At 39.8% G+C, this 17,659-nt stretch overlaps 1 protein-coding gene across 4 annotated transcripts in view; it reads right to left on the bottom strand.

Moving 5' to 3' along the window:
* Window positions 1-17,659, bottom strand: part of LOC121953508 (apoptosis-stimulating of p53 protein 1-like) — a 74,827-nt gene that overhangs the window by 32,179 nt on the left and 24,989 nt on the right. For 3 of the 4 annotated variants that reach the window (XM_042500669.2, XM_042500670.2, XM_042500668.2), the window contains exon 4: window positions 15,633-15,694. In XM_042500669.2, the coding sequence (XP_042356603.2) occupies window positions 15,633-15,694 (62 nt within the window). Of the gene's footprint in view, window positions 1-5,401; window positions 5,670-15,632; window positions 15,695-17,659 lie in introns of those variants that run through there. The other variant, XM_088087846.1, reaches the window with a different exon arrangement.

Here is a 17,659-nt window from a genome sequence, read left to right on the forward strand (position 1 = left end):
ATATTATGTTTTTGGACGTTATTTCAACACTATACTATGATGTGTCTGGACATGCTATTTAAATTTGTTGTATCAAGTGTATCTGGGGTTCCCTCCCATCCACGGAAAATATCAACATTTGATGTCTCATTTTTTTATGGTGTTATCTTCTCTATTATATTATAAGCATACAGTACACTATTAGAAGAGTGCCTACTAGGCTTGGGCTGTATCACGGTACACCAGGATATTTAGAAATCTTGTGTGTATGTTTTTCAATCGTATATACAGCAGTCCTCTTTCCCACCAGAGCTCAGTCTCCAGTCTCTACTGGTGGAACAGCTGAGCTGAAAGACACCACAACACCTAGTGGTAGAGGGAGAAGTTACAGGTCTGTAAATAGCGGGCGACCAGCAACGGCAGAGACAGTGACTGTGGGAAATAACATGTTTTTTTTACAACTAACCTGTTGAATTATGGACCTATTTTGACCAAACCGGTGATTGTCGGAACAGTAGACTTACTAACTAGATCACTAGCAAGAGTAACCAAGACAGTTTTAATTTGTTTCTGTTGAATGAAGTGTATTTTATAATATAAATGAGGCTAAGTTAAGACTATTATTAAGCTTAAGTCTTCTGTGTCCAAGAGAAAGCTGAATTCAGAAGGTGTACATTCGTATTTCTCTGTTTAATGAGGAAAATAGGTGTGAGAATATTACATTCCATAACATTTTGTATGTATTGTGTATCTATTAGTCTGTAAGTAGCGCACTCGCCGTCAAGGGAAAGGGGGTTGTGCCTCACACTTATACCATCATATGATGAAATATTACTTACCACCAAAGCCTACTGCCTACTCCAATATGACCACATGGATAATCTTCACAAGCATAAGTAAGGACCCATATTTCCATTTTGCTGTTGCTGCAGCAAACTCTAGAGGCCATGGTAATAACTACAGGGAGGGATTTTGCTTAGGGTGGGTAGGAAGGGAGGTGAATGGGTCACACAAGCACTGGACTTTCATCCAGGAGACATGTGTTTGTGTCCTTCCTAAATCTAAAAGTCATCACTGAGTTATTTCAAGAATGAAATGCAGTATGTCAACGTATCTCACCTGACTTATGTTACATGACATAGCAATGACATATGTAAAATGTTACCTGTTATACGTTAAATTGTCTAAGAGAAAAACGGATATATTTTAAGCCTAACCATGATCTTTTCTCTCAACCTAACCATGTAGTTTCGGTGCAACTGCAACTATTAACGGTCATACAAGCTGTACAGCTCTGCACTGCATCAAATGAAGCTATAATCTGGAGTACAATACAGCAGTGGAGTACCTTGCTTTACAAATCAGATCTTAAACCATCAAAAAAATGTGCATATGACTCATTATGATGTAACATTATCAGTATAGCTCATTGCATAATGTATTAATTCACTACATTCCAGGCCTACTTAAACATGTCTGCAACCAAAGCTGGGAAAATGTACACTGTACCTGAGATTAAGACACACTACTACACCGCCAAAAAGCCTCAAACAGCCTGACCGTTTCCATAGTGACACTGATTAATGAATTCCGCCTAGAGTAAAAGGATCTTCTATTTAATGAGTCATTATGAGACTAATGATTATAATTGTTATGCATATTTTATATGAAAGTCAAACAGACTACAAATTGTTGCTAAGATAAGGTCACTGTTTTACTGCAAAAGCTTTTATAATATTTCACCATTAAGACTTTATCAATAAATTAAAATATGGGGATAAAAATGTCCTTTACCTACAGTACACTGTATATGTATATCAAAACCTATGTTGAGCGATCAAACAGTGTATTGGATTTTCTATGCCATACAGTGCTTGAGATATTTTTACCTGTCATAAATGATGCTGAGTAAATAAAAGGAACAGGAAATACTGTAGTCCGACACAACATCAGCACAGAGTACAGGATCAAAACGTACAATGCAGTTACATCAACACACAAACAACTAAATCAGGAGCCTCAATAAACCAGAGGTGGAACCAGGCATGTCAGTCTCAAGTCTTTGCACTTAAGTCCCAAGTCAAGCCCCAAATCTTTAACTTTGAGTTTCGAGTCTTAAAAATTTCAAAATGTGCCCAAATGCAATGCTATACGAACATTACAGTAAAAATATATTATATTTACAAAATGCAATGCAGGAATGCTTTTCAACATGTATATCAATCTGGTCAAATTTGTTGGAAGTTATTGCATCTCGGTCTGTCATTTTCAGGGATGTAATAGGAAAAGAAATGGGCCTAAAATGGAAAATAAGCATGACCTATGTTGCAACAAATCGTCTGTGGTGTAAATGGCTACATTAAGAGATAGTGTGTTGAAAGGTCAGATCACCCAGATTAACAGAAAATGTTATGCCTTGCTTGATTTGCATGTGTTTCAAGAACTTTATCACAATCCTCTGCCATCCCTCCAATAGACTGGAATGTGGTATGCATAAAAAATTACCTTTGAAAAGCACAAAACAAACTTCTTTTACTAAAAATAATGTCCCAATTACACTAAACAAGACTTGCTTTTTACAAAAATTCTTTACTTTGTAAAAAAGGTAACATTGTCCAAACGTTGCTTTTTTAATTTGGGTGAACTGAGACTAAAATCAGAACTTTCATTAAAATCTTGATGAACTCTGTTGGTTACATTAGCTGTCTGCACTGAGAACTGCTCTGAAACATTAGTTAAAGATGGAACTAGAAGCCTGTAATTATTTGGATATAAGGGGGCTAGGTCTTGAGGTTTAAGGAACAGCTTCATGTGGACTTTATTCAAAGCTCAATTTCTGCCAGAGATGAAAGAGAGATGGTCTCAACGGGGCTGGAGGCTTCAGTCAATTTTGTTAAATGTTCAAAAAAGTCTTCACATATCTCAGTGGAGACTTTAATGCCATGACTCAGGGAGGAGCTGATGAAAAACTCCATTACCCTGAACTGAGCCCTGAGGGTTGTGGCAATTCGTAGATATGAAATCAGTGAAACAAATTAAACCCACTGGCCATTTAACAACTCGGGGAGTGGAAGCTCTAACTCTGGCAGCATTAGCGCTATGCTAAATATCAGTATCAGTGATTAATGATACTGATAGCCACACAGTGCTGCAGACACCATCACCGCCTTCAGGCCGATTTATTCTTTTCTTTTAAACATAATGCAGACACACAGTTTTCCAACATAGTGCAGACTGTATCATGTTTTAGACGATGACATTACGCACATTACGATGGTTTTCCAGTCAGTGGTGCTACATGTCATGAGCTAACTGCTGACCTGTGGGATTCTGCAGATTCTCACTTTCATGTGCATTATGAAGAGTTTGCAGATACAGACTGATCTCCTGCTAATGCACTGTGGTTAAAGGAGACCAGGCAGTGCCAGTAAGATCAGAACATTGCTGTTCTGAAATTTAAGCAGTGATGGACTGGCTAATAGATAGACAGAGCTATGTGAACTTTCCCTTGAGCTTTTATCATTATATAACTCATTCACTTGGATACGATGATTTTTGTAATGTACTTGTACGTATGCAAAGAAATGCCACAATAATTTGATTTGCATAAGCAGCTGTAAAATTTTGATGGATTTTACAGCACTGAAATATTTTACTTTGAGAACCATCTATGTGAGTGAATGTGGTCGGCCGCCCCCCTCTATAATTTCTTGATGGCAATTCCAAAAACTATAATTCAAATAAAAAAAATTGAAGTGCAGTCACTAGTTGTAGTCACTCATCTTAACTTCTCTTTCTTGGATTGCATGTCTGATGTAACATAACTTGAAACAGTCCACAGCCCCTTGAATTTTGCAGATTTTTGACTGGACTTAAATTTTTACATCCAAAGAATTATTTCAGCATTGTTAATAATATTGGACAAAATTTTCTGACTGAATTTGCAAAACCTAAAAACAAGAGTGATGCCCCCTTCCAGCCACATAGGCTACACTTACATTAATAGTATTTTTTAACAAGACGGAATCTAAAAGAGCAGTGGGCATCAAGATGGCTTGCGTTGGAGAAAACATTGTAGAGATCTAGCCATACATGTCTGTTCTGCACCAGACATATCAGTATGGTAAGAGTAGATACCATCTTTTATTTGTTCATGCTGTTTGTTAGCTTGTAGGCTAATAGGCAAAAGCTGATGCGACATTAGAAGTTGTGAAACACAACTGAAACACAATCTGCTACTGTGGGGTTTTTAGTAGACAGTGGAAAGGAGCTCCTGGGTCTGGTTTGCATTCAAAACCTGCACGTTCTACCATGTTTGCTGTCATACTTTCACTATGCTAATGCTAACTCTGCTCTCTGTACCGACACTCCGCTCTGTGCTGGAGGTTTAAGGTTTCTTTGCCAGTGTTGAGTCAAAGTCTGCTCCCTTGACGATATGCGTTTCCTGCATTAAACAGCCATTGGCTTTCTTATTAGTGACATAATTTATCTGTCTTACCCGTGTATGATTTCATCTCAGAATTTACACAAGTTCACACACATAGCCCCCTTCAGCAGAGGAATGTGAGAGCACCTCTCTAGCGACAAACTCTGCACAGAGTCAAGTCTGTGTGGTCAAGGTCAGACATTTGAGGGACATAAATAAAAGGAAACCACAGTTTTGAATGGAGGAGGACTTTAAAATCAAGTTTTTTTGAATTGCACAACTGGAATTTATCTTCTGAAAATTTCCAAGAGGGGAATTCAATCCACATAAATTCAGAAAGATGGTTCTCAAAATGAAGTATTTCACAGCTATAGATTCTATATTATAAGTATTAAATAAAGAATGAATTTCACATCTCAATGTTCAGTAGCTCGTAAAATGAAATAATAATCCTTATGGCCGTTTTGCTTCCATACACTTACCTAAGAAGAATAAAGAACATGAAAACAGAAATCATTCATACTTGGCGCTTTCAAGACTACATTTTAAAGCTCGGTCATTACTCTAAAAACCTAAAAAGCTGACATTTAAAGATATGTGTGTACAATATTTGCATTGCAAACACCCTCAACAACTACCAAGAGCTGCTTCATCTCACAGACTGTCATCTGCTGGACTAAAGATCACTTGTCAGTCAAAACAGTGTGGCCAGCAGTGTGACATTTGTGTTCTGTCAATAAAGTTTGCATCCCCTGGGCAATGCTGTGTCTTCCAAATCTCGCTAATGATGACATGCATCCTCCAGCGACAGAAAAGTTAACAATTTGCCTGACACTTAACGTTGGTGTCATGCATACTGCTGCTCATGCTGTCAACACACCGTGCGACATCCTGCAGACTGCGCTGCTGCTGCTGCTGCTGCTGCTGCTGCTGCGAGCGCCCCGGCTGACATTAACATGCAGTTTTCTATCAGCTTCCCCACTGTGCCGTATTTACCTGCAGGCTGTCCCATGTGATCCTGCAGGAGCGGACTTTAATTTTGCTGCATTGTCCTTCAACAGTGAATTCCTGCACCAGATCCACCTCATTCCACTCCATCCTCACAGCACTCTCAGAGGAGAACAGCGGACCTTTTTTAACGGTTTCAGAGAGAAAAACGCTGCCAGAGGCTTGACAGAGGGAAGCTTGGAGAGAGGGGGGGAAACGAGAGCGATCCTTATCACAACTTTCCCTCTCGTCCACCCGGTGATGTGCTGTGATTTACGACACTCTCTCCCCCCCCCTCTCTCTCTCTTTCTCTCTCTTGCTCGGCCCACGCTCCCTCCACCTTTCTCACTCATCCAAACTCTCTCCAGCATTGGTGTGTTCTCATATGACGTGTAAAGCCCATTACTGTGACACTGTATTCAATTACTACAGTAAACAAACATGTAAACCTATAAGCTGGTGCAAAAAGAGGGAGGGAAAGTCACCCCCATCCCTTTTTTGTACCTCCCTCTTTCCCTCCATCCTTCTCCTCTCACACCTCTCACCATCTCTATCTCCCTCCACGCCCCCTTCTTCCACACCTTCCTCCATTCTTCTTAATCTCCATCGCTTTCTAAATCTGCATCCCTCCATCTCTCTTTCTCTCAGTCATCCATCTGCAGCTGGCTTTTTGCTGCAGCGACATCCCCCTCTCTCTCTCTCTCTCTCTCCCCCCTCACGCCTCCCTCTCTCCTTCTCCCACTTTCTCTCAGAAGGGAAATCACTGCACCACAGCCTGATGGGGGACGAGCTGCTCTCAATCAACCCCTGCCTCCTGCTCCAGATGTGTGTTATTATGAGGATGGTGGTGATGATGATGCTGGCAGATTAACGGCCGCAGTGATCTCGTGGCACACATCCCCGCTGGACGCGTCCAGCGACAAACGCAAGACATGTATGTGCATGCAAATGGACACACACGAGAGTAACAACTGACTCCTGCTGCGTCATATTGAGCTCCTCTTTTTCTCTGTCTTGCTCTCTGCAACACACACACACACACACACACACAAACACCAACACACACACAAACACGCAAACACACACACACAGCGACATGTGACTTAAATGCTGCGTCACACATTTTCTCTTTCACTCTGAAACAGACACACATCTGTCTGACTCAGATAACACACACACACAGACATGTACACACACACACACACACACACACACACACACGCACACACACACACACACACACACACACACACACACACACACGCACACACACACACACACACACACATCCAGTAATGAAAGCAGACTGGAATTTTTGCCAGTGCTGCTGTTCTGGCTGCAGGAATCTGTGGGTGTGAGCCGGCTTTGTGTGTGCTGGCTGGACATTTGCAAACACAACATGTAGGGATACTAAAAGTAACTCACTGAGTTTTTTTTTAATTAAATGTTAAACACATTTTTGCTAGTATTAAAATTGGATGACATTGTTCATTCATATTGAGGAGATTTTAAAGGCTGACACAGATATGTTTGAACTATTCAGGTTTTTAAGTTCCGTTCAGAATTGGATTCTTTTTTCCTTCAAAAAGCATTCACATCAGTGACATTAAGATTCATTAAAAGTATTGAAATTCCTGGGTTAGAAATTATCTAGGAAAAGTTGGCACCTCTTATAAGGAAAAAACAACCAGTCATGTTCATTTTGATGAGGTATGACTTTGCACATATTCACTATTGCAATGCTCTCTTGAAAAATTAAGTCTCGATGCAGAAAAGTCAGTAATTGGACATTTAAAACATATGTCTTACAGTTTTGTAAGACCAGACTGTAGGTTGTTTTTATTAAACCAATTAGACTAAAAGTAACTCATTGAGGTTTTTTTTAAGTAAATAGTAAACCTATTTTTAGTAGTATTGAAATTTGGTATTTTCATTTATATTCAGGAGGTTTTTAGGCTGAAACTGATATGTTTGAACTATTCAAGTTTTCAAGTTCCCTACAGAATTGGATTCTTTTTTTCCTTCAGGGTGCTTCAAAAAACCTTCACACCAAGGACATTCAAATTCATTAAAACTACTGAAACTCCTGGTTTTGAAATTATCTTGGAAAAGTTGGAAGGGCTTTAATTTGTATATCTGTTACTCATCCTGTGTTACCTAAAATTTCTGAAGAAAACTTTCTTTTTCTGGCCTGCATCCATGTGGTATGAAGAATCCCAAAACAATGAACATTCTTGAGGAATTGAAATAAGGAGTGTCTGCATCAAATTTTGACAACAGCAAAACTCAACTCAATCAACAAATGATCTCACGAAAGGACAAGTAAAGCACCTCAACAACTCAATGAAGTACACTAGCAGAGTTCAAATGCGTGTGATTGACCAGGTACGCAAACAGTAAGGTTTAACCAAAAATGTATGTGTTTGGGAAGTTTTGAGCATACGACTGGATAAATGACACTTGCTTGTAAACAGATGTGTTTGATAAAGTTTTGCTGTTGTTGCACGTGGCCACCATATACTTCATTTCAGAAGAAGAGTGAAGAACGTTTGTCATTTTTGGATTCTTCGTTCACTGTGGAGGCATGTGAGAAAAACAAAGTTTTCTTCACAAATTCAAAAGGTGAGTACTTGAGACACAAATGAAGTATTCCTATAGTAGTGGACCAGAGCAAAGTAAAAACAAATCATTATGTTGGGGCTCATACTGAGAAGACACGCCGTCTTTGTAGAACAGCTTGACAACAGCATGATAATGGCGTTAGCACTCCCACCCCCTAGCGCTTCTTGGATCGATTGTTTTGCGACCGAGAAATCGCTATTTCATGTCAAGATGCCAGACGAATGGGTCAGCTTCAAAGGTCTGGACCCAGGCGAGACAGCTGTGGCAGGCTGAAGGCTCTGATCAGGCTGGCAACACTGGTAGAGCTGCTTACAGGCTTTTTAGTTGCAAATTCTTAATACGGCATAAACAGACCATGACACACAGAAAAGTCTGCACACTGTTTGCTCTGTATTCAGTGAGACTGATGCTGCAAATTCAGCATGTAGGAACTTACTGTGAAGGTTAACTTATGGACACAAAGGAATAAGCAGGAAAACATGTGGACTTTGTTTGAAGAAGTCCTTTTTTGGTACTTTCTGCTACTATATTGGTGTCAACAGATTTTCAAACCATTTCCGGGCAATTTGCCATAGTTGTATGACAGAACTGTAAAAGCTGATAGTCATGTGCTACATGTAACTACATTGTAATGATTACCACAGCCATCGTGTGGTGCTGCTGTGCACTGCTCTGCTCTGCCATCACAGTTATAATCTGAAGCATATGGGGATATTTGACCTTCCCAGTGTGTGTGTATTGTATTTCCCAACAGTGTGTGCACTCTCTGAGTTAAGCACACATATACCACACACACACACAAAAACACAGACAGGTTGTTCTGATCATACGTCCCTCCAGTAATGAAACCCATCTCCTTCCCATCTGCTGTACGCCTCCAGTAAAAATATTCCTCCTAATCTATAATAACAGCCTGCAGACATTCCTGAAGCCCTGGCCCAACCAGAGGGGAAAACTCTGTTATCAGAACCACTGCGGTGACCAGCGTTCACACAGCAGGGTGGCCCGCTGGTTATTGAGATCATCGAGTAACTGAGAGGTCACGTCTTTTAACGCCACCTCCGGCAACTCATCCATCAACAGCACGTGTTCTGGGCCTCCCCTCGGCCAAATTTTGGCAAAAAACAGAACAATTTAGGGATTTAGGGAATATTCACAATGCAAGATCTTCCAATGCAAGATCCTCCCTGTTTGCAATTTCTTCCAAACAGGGACTTCCCAACAACTACAGCATGTGACATTAAGAAATCTGATTTTTTTTTCCATTTTGTCCATTTTCACAAAGTTCACTTGACTTGTTGTCAAGATTCAACAATAAATGCCTTAAAATGTGACATATACTTCAATCCTTACAAATTCATGTTTCAAATTCTATGCCCTGGATGTATGAATAACATATAACATGATATTTATGACATTTAAACTTTTCTCACTGCATCAGCAAAGTAAACTTTGGTCACATCTAGTGATTCGAGTCCGCCGACGTCCCTGAACCCAGACAATCATACACCTACAGAAGGCACCGCTGTTGATGACATCAAGTGAAAATATTCATCTTGATCTGCATTAACACAACCCCTGATATATGTGTGTTTTGTCAAGAGCACACAAACACACAAAAACAAAGACAAACCTGACTTCTTAATATATCCCTCAGCAGAGCTCTCACACAGCTGTGTAGAGGGGTAGATGGGGTAGAGTTACACACAGTTGGATCAAATGACTTGAGGCTTAAGTGTGTGTATGCACGTGTTCACTCAAAATGTAGGACAGTCTATGTGCTCGTTCTGAGGTTGGGTGTGAGGTTCATATGGTTGTCCATAAGGGTCAACTTTGATTGTCCCTGTGTCCTAAATAGTTGGTTATTCTGATTAATCAAACCACGTTACAACACTATCATTTAGGTTAACACGTAGAAACTACAGTTACCACCTTGCAATTGTATGCCTCCGCAAACCGGTCAAGTTATAGATTCAGTTTACATCCATGTCCGTTTCAATACTCGTGTATCCATGACAGTTGATAATGCTTCAAATATTGCTGTAAACGACAAATTTTAAAACACCCGGCAGCACAGGTGATCTATAGAACCATCACGGTTTCAAAATAAATGTCTTCAATTCAGTATCCAACCAAATGTCTGTTCCTGAGTTATGACATTCAGTAATGGCCCAAAAAATAGTTGATGTCACAGTGAAGTTGACCTTTGGGATATAAAATGTCATCACTTCATCTTTTTAACCAACTGAACATTTGTGTTAAATTTTGTCATAATCAATGCATGGAGTCTCGAGTTATGGCCAAAAACTTGTTTGGTGAGGCCAAAGAAATCTTCACCTTTACTTTTTTAACACCAAAATCTAATCAGTTCATTACTGAGTCCAAGTGCACATTCGTGCCAAATTTGAAGAAATTCCCCCCAAGGCCTTCTTGAAATATTTTGTTCCTTTGAACATGACAAACGCAAGGTCACAGTGACCTTGACCTTTGACCACCAACATCTATGTAGTTGATTTTTGAGTCCAAGTGGATGTATGTGCCAAGATCTAAAGAAATTCTCTGAAGAAGTTCTTGAGGTATTGTTGTTGTTTATGAGAATGTGACAGATGCAAGGTCACAGTGGCCTTAACCTTTGATCACCAAAATTTGATCAGTTCATCCTTGAGTCCAAGTAGACGTTCGTGCCAAATCTAAAGACATTTCCACATGGTCTTCTTGAGATATAATGAGAAAGAAATGGACAAAAAAAATATGTTACCTTGGACTTTGACCTGTGACCACTACAATATATTTTGTTCATTCTGAAATCCAACCAGATCCTTGTGCCAAATTTGAAGAAATTCCGGACATATGTTCAACCAGAAAACACAGTGCCAACCATTGCTATCACCTGGGTGAACACATAAAAAACTTGCTCAAACTGAAAGGGATGAAGTCAGAAAGTTACTCATTTCTGAGGAAATTCCCCTTATACCATCTACCTGCTGTTTACCATCAAAATATACCAGACATTTGATATATGACAGATGTGTTTTGTAAGTTCAAAAACTCATAGAGACTGAGCACGCCTACAAGTGTAACAACAAGATGCATTTTCTATCCAATGCCCTTAGTCTGCCACAATCAGGACAACAAAACTCTAAACATGAATTCCAACCGAAGCACTGATCCTGGAACCTGTTAAATGAACCCACTATTCATTAGACAAGCTTAAATACAGTAACATTGTGAGCTGTCTGACTTTAAAGGGAGCATTTGTTCCTCACAAATTTCTGTGCAAATTATTCCACCACCTCATTAAAATCCAGCTGGGCTCTGACCAGATCACTACATACTAATAGCTGATTATGCACTGTGGGCAAACAAAGGGAAAAGGATCCCTACTCCTTTTCCAGCCCAGTCACCAGAAGGAGATGTTGGCATTATACCTTTCTGCAAAAACAGATACTTACATTGCATTAGTATCATGCCAAACCTTCTAAAAAGCCCTTGACACCTTGCATTAAAATGCATTTTGGGTGACCATACTGCAATGGGATAGTGTCTGAAAAGCACAGTACAATCTCATGATGTGCACCCAGCATAATTGTATTTTTTTTTTTATTATGAAAACTTTTCTTAAAAATGCATTTATTAGTTGTTGACAGATGGGTGCGGGGCCCATTTGGACTTTGGTTCTTTGAGTTGGAGAAATCCATTGTATCTCAACAGCCTTATTCCTATTGCACAAAAAAAACCCACTAACACCAGTTAATATCTGGCTTTTTGATGCAATGCCTACGATCGGCATTCACACCCGGGTCAATTGACTTTGCAGTAAGCACGGGTATTTATCACCCCAGACTCCGATCGACACTGATGGGGACAGAACACCCACGTTAACGCCCTAATTTCAGCTCCTTAACCGGCGAGATTCAATGATGTGCCTTCACTAATTACTGTCCATCTCCTCCTAAGCTGCGCTAAAACAGTATTTCACATTAGCCTGCACCGAGTTTAAAAGAAAAACTAAATAAGTAGAAAGAGAAGAAACCACTAGAAAGTTTTCAAAGACATCTGTTCGTACCCCTGTCTACTGTTTACCTGTGCTCTTGCCTGTCAGTGATGTTGCAAAGACACACCAACAAAACCCCAACATGCACACACAAGCTGACAGAAAGACAAACTCATCTTCTGCAGCGGAGTGTGTTCACATGCGGTGGGGAAGCAGTCTGAAATTAACACATGACAATTTTGGTGGAAAAGGGGTAAATGTGGATAATGGAGAAGCAGACTACTGTTTGAAACCAGCTGTTTTTTTCAGGTATTTTAAAGCAACATCAGCATATTTCCGAAGTGAATGTGGCACCAAAAATCAGTATTCTAAACCAAAACATGATCTTTTCCTAACCAAGTGTTTTTTGTGCCTAAACCTTATCACATGTTAACTACAGCATTGTAACAACAGAAAAAACTGAATCTAAAACCTGAAGAAATGGAAAATGTCAATTATTTAACACTAAGTCTGTAGTTGGCTTTTTTTCAGTAAAAGAATGACAAGAACACATACTGATTTTCTGTGTAAAGAAAGGAGGGAAGACTGACTTATTCTGAATTTCTGCAGTTGTTTAAGTAATATTTAAAAAAAGCATTTCGCTGCAATGAGTAATGACTTTAGTATTGAGATGACTGTGTTGAATAACATCTGAAACTGCTGAACACCAACACACACACACACACACACACACACACACACAAAACTGTCAGCAGTGTCATGTGTACATCATTTTGTGGGAATAAAAGGCATCGTCTGGTGTGTGTGTGTGTGTGTGTGTGTGTGTGTGCGTGTGTGCGTGCGTGCATTTGTGTGCAAGAGAGAGAAAGAAAGACAGAGTGAGTAACTGCAAGCTTTTGGATATGATTATATAGAGCAAGTCACACCCTGACATGGAGTCATGCATCCACATCTCTCAGTGACACATGCACGCACACACACACACACACACACACACACAAAATAACACTGTCAAGTCCAAACACAAATGGCCCAAAGACGCCACACCGTCCAGTTGAAACCACACTGACCTAAACACACACTGTGCTCTGATGGTGTGCCACTAACACACACACACACACACACACACACACACACACACAGTGCAGAAACACACTGCCAGCAGTCCCGCCCTGACACACAGACAAACTGCCTGCCTGCCAATGTGTGTGAGTGTAATTTGGATTATGAACAAAGTACGAAAACAACTTGAAAAAAAAAAACTTTAAAGGAAAAGAAAGTAAAGCGCACTAAGACACTCCATTTCAAAGTCACCTCTACATTCACTCCTACTTCAAGTTTCTCAAGTCTTCTTTATGTATGACAAGCTGATGTGGGAAGAAGGCAAAAGAGTGTAAGGTGGGTTGAAAGTGTAAACCAAACACACACACACTTTGCTGAGCATCACACACACACCTACAGAGAATAAACACATTCCCAGAACTTACCCCCTCGCTCCTGTCTTGTCTCAAACTCTTTGTTTTTGCGCGTAAAAGGTAGAGTACGAAGAAAGACCTCAAGACGACTGTGAAGAAGTGCACCAAGTGAGAGGAAGAGGAGAGGGAGGAGGAGGAGGAGGAGGAGCTGTTTGGCTAGCTAACAATCCTCTTAGCCTGGTTATGTCATGGGACCAAGCTAATCCTACCTTCACTGACTGACCAACACACACACACATACACACACACACACACACACACACTGGCTGACTAACCAGCAGACTGGCCAACGCAGAGACATGCACGCAAACATGGCTGGTGACTTGCTAACCGAGGCCCCACCGTCATGAACAAAGCAGTCTGGCCTGGGGTTAAACACAATAGCGAGCATGGTTGAAAATAGCTGTTAGTGATAAATAAATAGCTGCTAGCATGAGCTCAGCTGCTCTTTTTACCCCATGACTCAGTATTTTGTGGGGAAGATAACAGGCTAAGCAAGCTAGCAAAACATGTTTCGCTAACGGCAATGACAGAAGGCTAATTCCTATTTTCTCTTTTTTCCTTGGCTGTGGATAAAATTATTGTAATTATACTGTATGAACATGTGTGTGTGTGTGTGTGTGTGTGTGTGTGTGTGTGTGTTTTTACATGGTTCTTACTGGTAGATAACTATTATATCATAGCTGTCACTTATCCATGTGCTAATCCACCAGACTACACACAGACAAATACCTAGACACCATTATGCAAATACAACATGCTGTAAATACGTGTGTAAACACTCATTCGCACCAAAATATTATATTATATTATTTGCGTTCCCTATATTAAATGAGGCTACTTTAAGATCATAAAACATGCAAACACCACTATTTGGTTGCACACTGGATTCGGTTTTATGTAGCGGCTACCAGTCTCTAACACTAAGCTTGTAATGCTTTATATCAGAAGTGTGCCAAATATCACAACAAGCAGCTTACAGATATATTAAAGGAATATTTCAATATTTTCGGGAAACAGAGAAACAGCCAAAGCATTCTTAAAGGTCACCATTAAATACTTTATAACTTTTTTATTTCATTCACATAAAAATCGAAGTGTTAAAATGTAAAGTCTTGGATTCATTTCATTTACATGAGTGTGTGTGTGAGAGAGTGTATCAGCATTGTATCCTTATACAGTGATTTGCATAAAAATTAACAAATTAGCACCCTATGAATTACATTACATAGCTACGTAATGGAAAGTTATGTACTTAAAGTAAAGTCATGTAGAATAGGTTTAGGCAGGAAAAGTTAATGTAAAGAAAGAAAAGGTGTAAAGAAAGAAGAAGAAGAAAGTCTCATGTTTTGTGACCCATCCGCCACCCCAGCCTGCATCCCGGATGCCAAGATGGAACTTTTTCATTCCAATGGCACTGCTAAACTGGCGTATACACTAAAAAAGTTTGTAGCTTCCAGGTTTGCTTTCTCAGAATGCAGCCCATTGAGTATGTGCAGAAGTTCCCGCTCGGTTCATAGCCTTTACATTGTAGGGACATCTAGGATTTTTGACACATTTTTCTCCTTGCTGTAGCTTTATTTCATTCTTTTGTCCCAAAATGTTAAAGTATTTTTTTTTATAGATTATTTGTTCAGTTTCAAGGGGGCTTGTATTGGCAATAAGTTTATCATATCTCAAAGGTAAACCAAAGGCTTTGATGAATATTGTTTCGTCTGGGCTTTAAGATACTGGTATTGTGGACATTAAGGTTTCGGGACACAATAGTAATCAGTAAATTGGACTTTTCACTTGCTCTGAATGCACATTTATACATATGTGTGTATGGGCCTATTTATCACAGCAGGATAAATTCAGGTGCCGGCCTTTACTGCAGACAACAGGTGTATACTGAAAGTGTTTGACACAGACTGAAGCTTTCAGCAATATCACAATGTATTACAGTGTAGAGATCTTTATATACACAATCCACAATAGGTCCTGGATGTTGAGACTGAACTAATTAGAGATGCATAACACTGCCTGTCCTGCAGCTCCAGCCCAGCTCCAGTGTGTGTGTGTGTGTGTGTGTGTGTGTGTGTGTGTGTGTGTGTGTGTGTGTGTGTGTGTGTGTGTGTGTGTGCGTGCGCGCACGTGTGTCCCCACCTACCCTGTCATTAGCACTCTCTGTTGCGTCTGTGGTCCAGCTCTGCTCCAAAGGCTGCAGACTTCCTGCATATAAATGAACAATGAAAGTGAAATCTAAGCATGAAATATTGAAATGAAAACGGGCATAGGTGAGTGGAGCCTTGCAGCCTAGCAGACTGCAGGAACATGTGACTGACTGCCGTGACCTTTATTAACCATTCAATGTGTGTAAATTACACTCAAGACAAAAAAGAGGCAATGTCGGTCTTAAGGTGAGAAAAATCACTTTGCATTACACTTCATATAAATCACACGTTCACTATTTCCATCAAAATGTTAATGTATTGTAAATATATTAATACCCTGACCATTTCTTCATAGTGCATATACATATCCTTACATTTTTCATATCAATCATGTTCTTGACTCAGTATTCTGTTATGTATTCTGGTGTGGAAAGTGTTATTGTATTTAGGTGTCCTTGTTAGCCCTGTCCTTATTTATATTCAGTCTTTCTTCAGGATGCAGTGGACGTTGCTGGCAACTTGCCTGACAAGACTGAAACACAGAGGTAAAGGTGCTGCAATAAGATTGACTCTATGCTGATTATATATAAAGCTGTAACAGAAGATCAAAAACATCTTTAAGAAGCTTTAAAATTATGGCTAAAAATAAGCAGAAATAGCACCTCACATTTGTATGCCTCTGCAACTCAGTTGCGTTGAGTAATAGCTAGAAAAGTGTTTTTGCAGAACATTATGATGTCACACTGAAGTTGGATATAAAATGTCATCACTTCATAATTTTATCCACATAGACATTTGTGTGAAATTTTGTTGTAACTGGCATGTAAATTCTTGAGTTATGGCCAAAACTCTTTAATCAGATTATCCATGAGTCCAAGTGGACGTTTGTGCTGAATTTGAGGAAATTCCCTTAAGGCCTTCTTAAGATATAATGTTTATGAGAATAAGACAGATGCAAGATCACAGTAACCTTGACCTTTGACTACCAAATTCCAGCCATTTTGTCCTTAAATCCAAGTGGACATTTGTGCCAAAATTGGAAAAACATCCCTGAATCTGTTCTCAGGTGTTCACATGAATTACACAGAAGAAATCACATTGACCTTGATCTTTGACCTTTGGCCACCAAAATCTAGAAGGAAATGACCTCTTCTTCAAGGCCTTCCTGAGATACTGCCTTTACAAGAATAAGCCGGACACTAGGTCACAGTGACCTTGATCTTTGACGACCACATTCTCATTATTATTTTGAGTCCAATTGGACATCTGTGCCAAATCTTAAGGAATTCCCCTGAGCTGTCCTTGAGTTATTGCATGCACAAGAATTGGTCGGACAGATTTACAGATGGACTTAGGCAAAAAAAAATTAAATTATGAGTGGAAGAAAAACGTGGAATTTCCCTTATCTGATCTATACCTTGCTCCACCTTTCTCTCTGTGTACAATCTATAAATAGCATCATTCCTTTTAATTCTACTAAGACCAGACAGGCTCAATCTGGGCTAATCCCCACCAGCTCTGAGTTTCACCTCCAGTCAATAGAGCAGTCAATGCAGTACTTAACATTCAATTGAGCAGATAAAATAGTATCTTACATTCAAGAGAGAACTTAATACAGCATTTACATTCAATTGAGCAGTTATATAGTGACTGTATTTGACAGAGAAGCCATCGTATAATATGCTTAATTTATTAGTTGTGGTGGGCCTGGATTCACTTACAACTAATGAATCACCTCTGTTCCATCCCGATACGAACATTTCATTCTCAATTACCGGGCTGATTATATGGGAGGAGAGCAGTGTGAGCGTGTCCTTGTGTGGGAGGTGCAAACTAGCCACAGGCACCTTCAATAAGCCGCAGAGGGCAGATGATGTTAAATAAGCTTGGGAGAGGGTAGTACATCAGGGCAACGTATTGCTCGGGTCCTTGGAGAGTAATTGGCTGGTTTAAGAAGCTGTTATATTAATGTGAAGAGCCAAACACCAGTTGGCAGCAAACTGCAGGGACAGTTTGTGTGCTG

This window comes from Plectropomus leopardus, chromosome 14, assembly GCF_026936395.1.
Source record: "Plectropomus leopardus strain MGB_pleo_1.0 chromosome 14, ASM2693639v1, whole genome shotgun sequence".
Lineage (NCBI taxonomy): Eukaryota > Metazoa > Chordata > Actinopteri > Perciformes > Serranidae > Plectropomus > Plectropomus leopardus.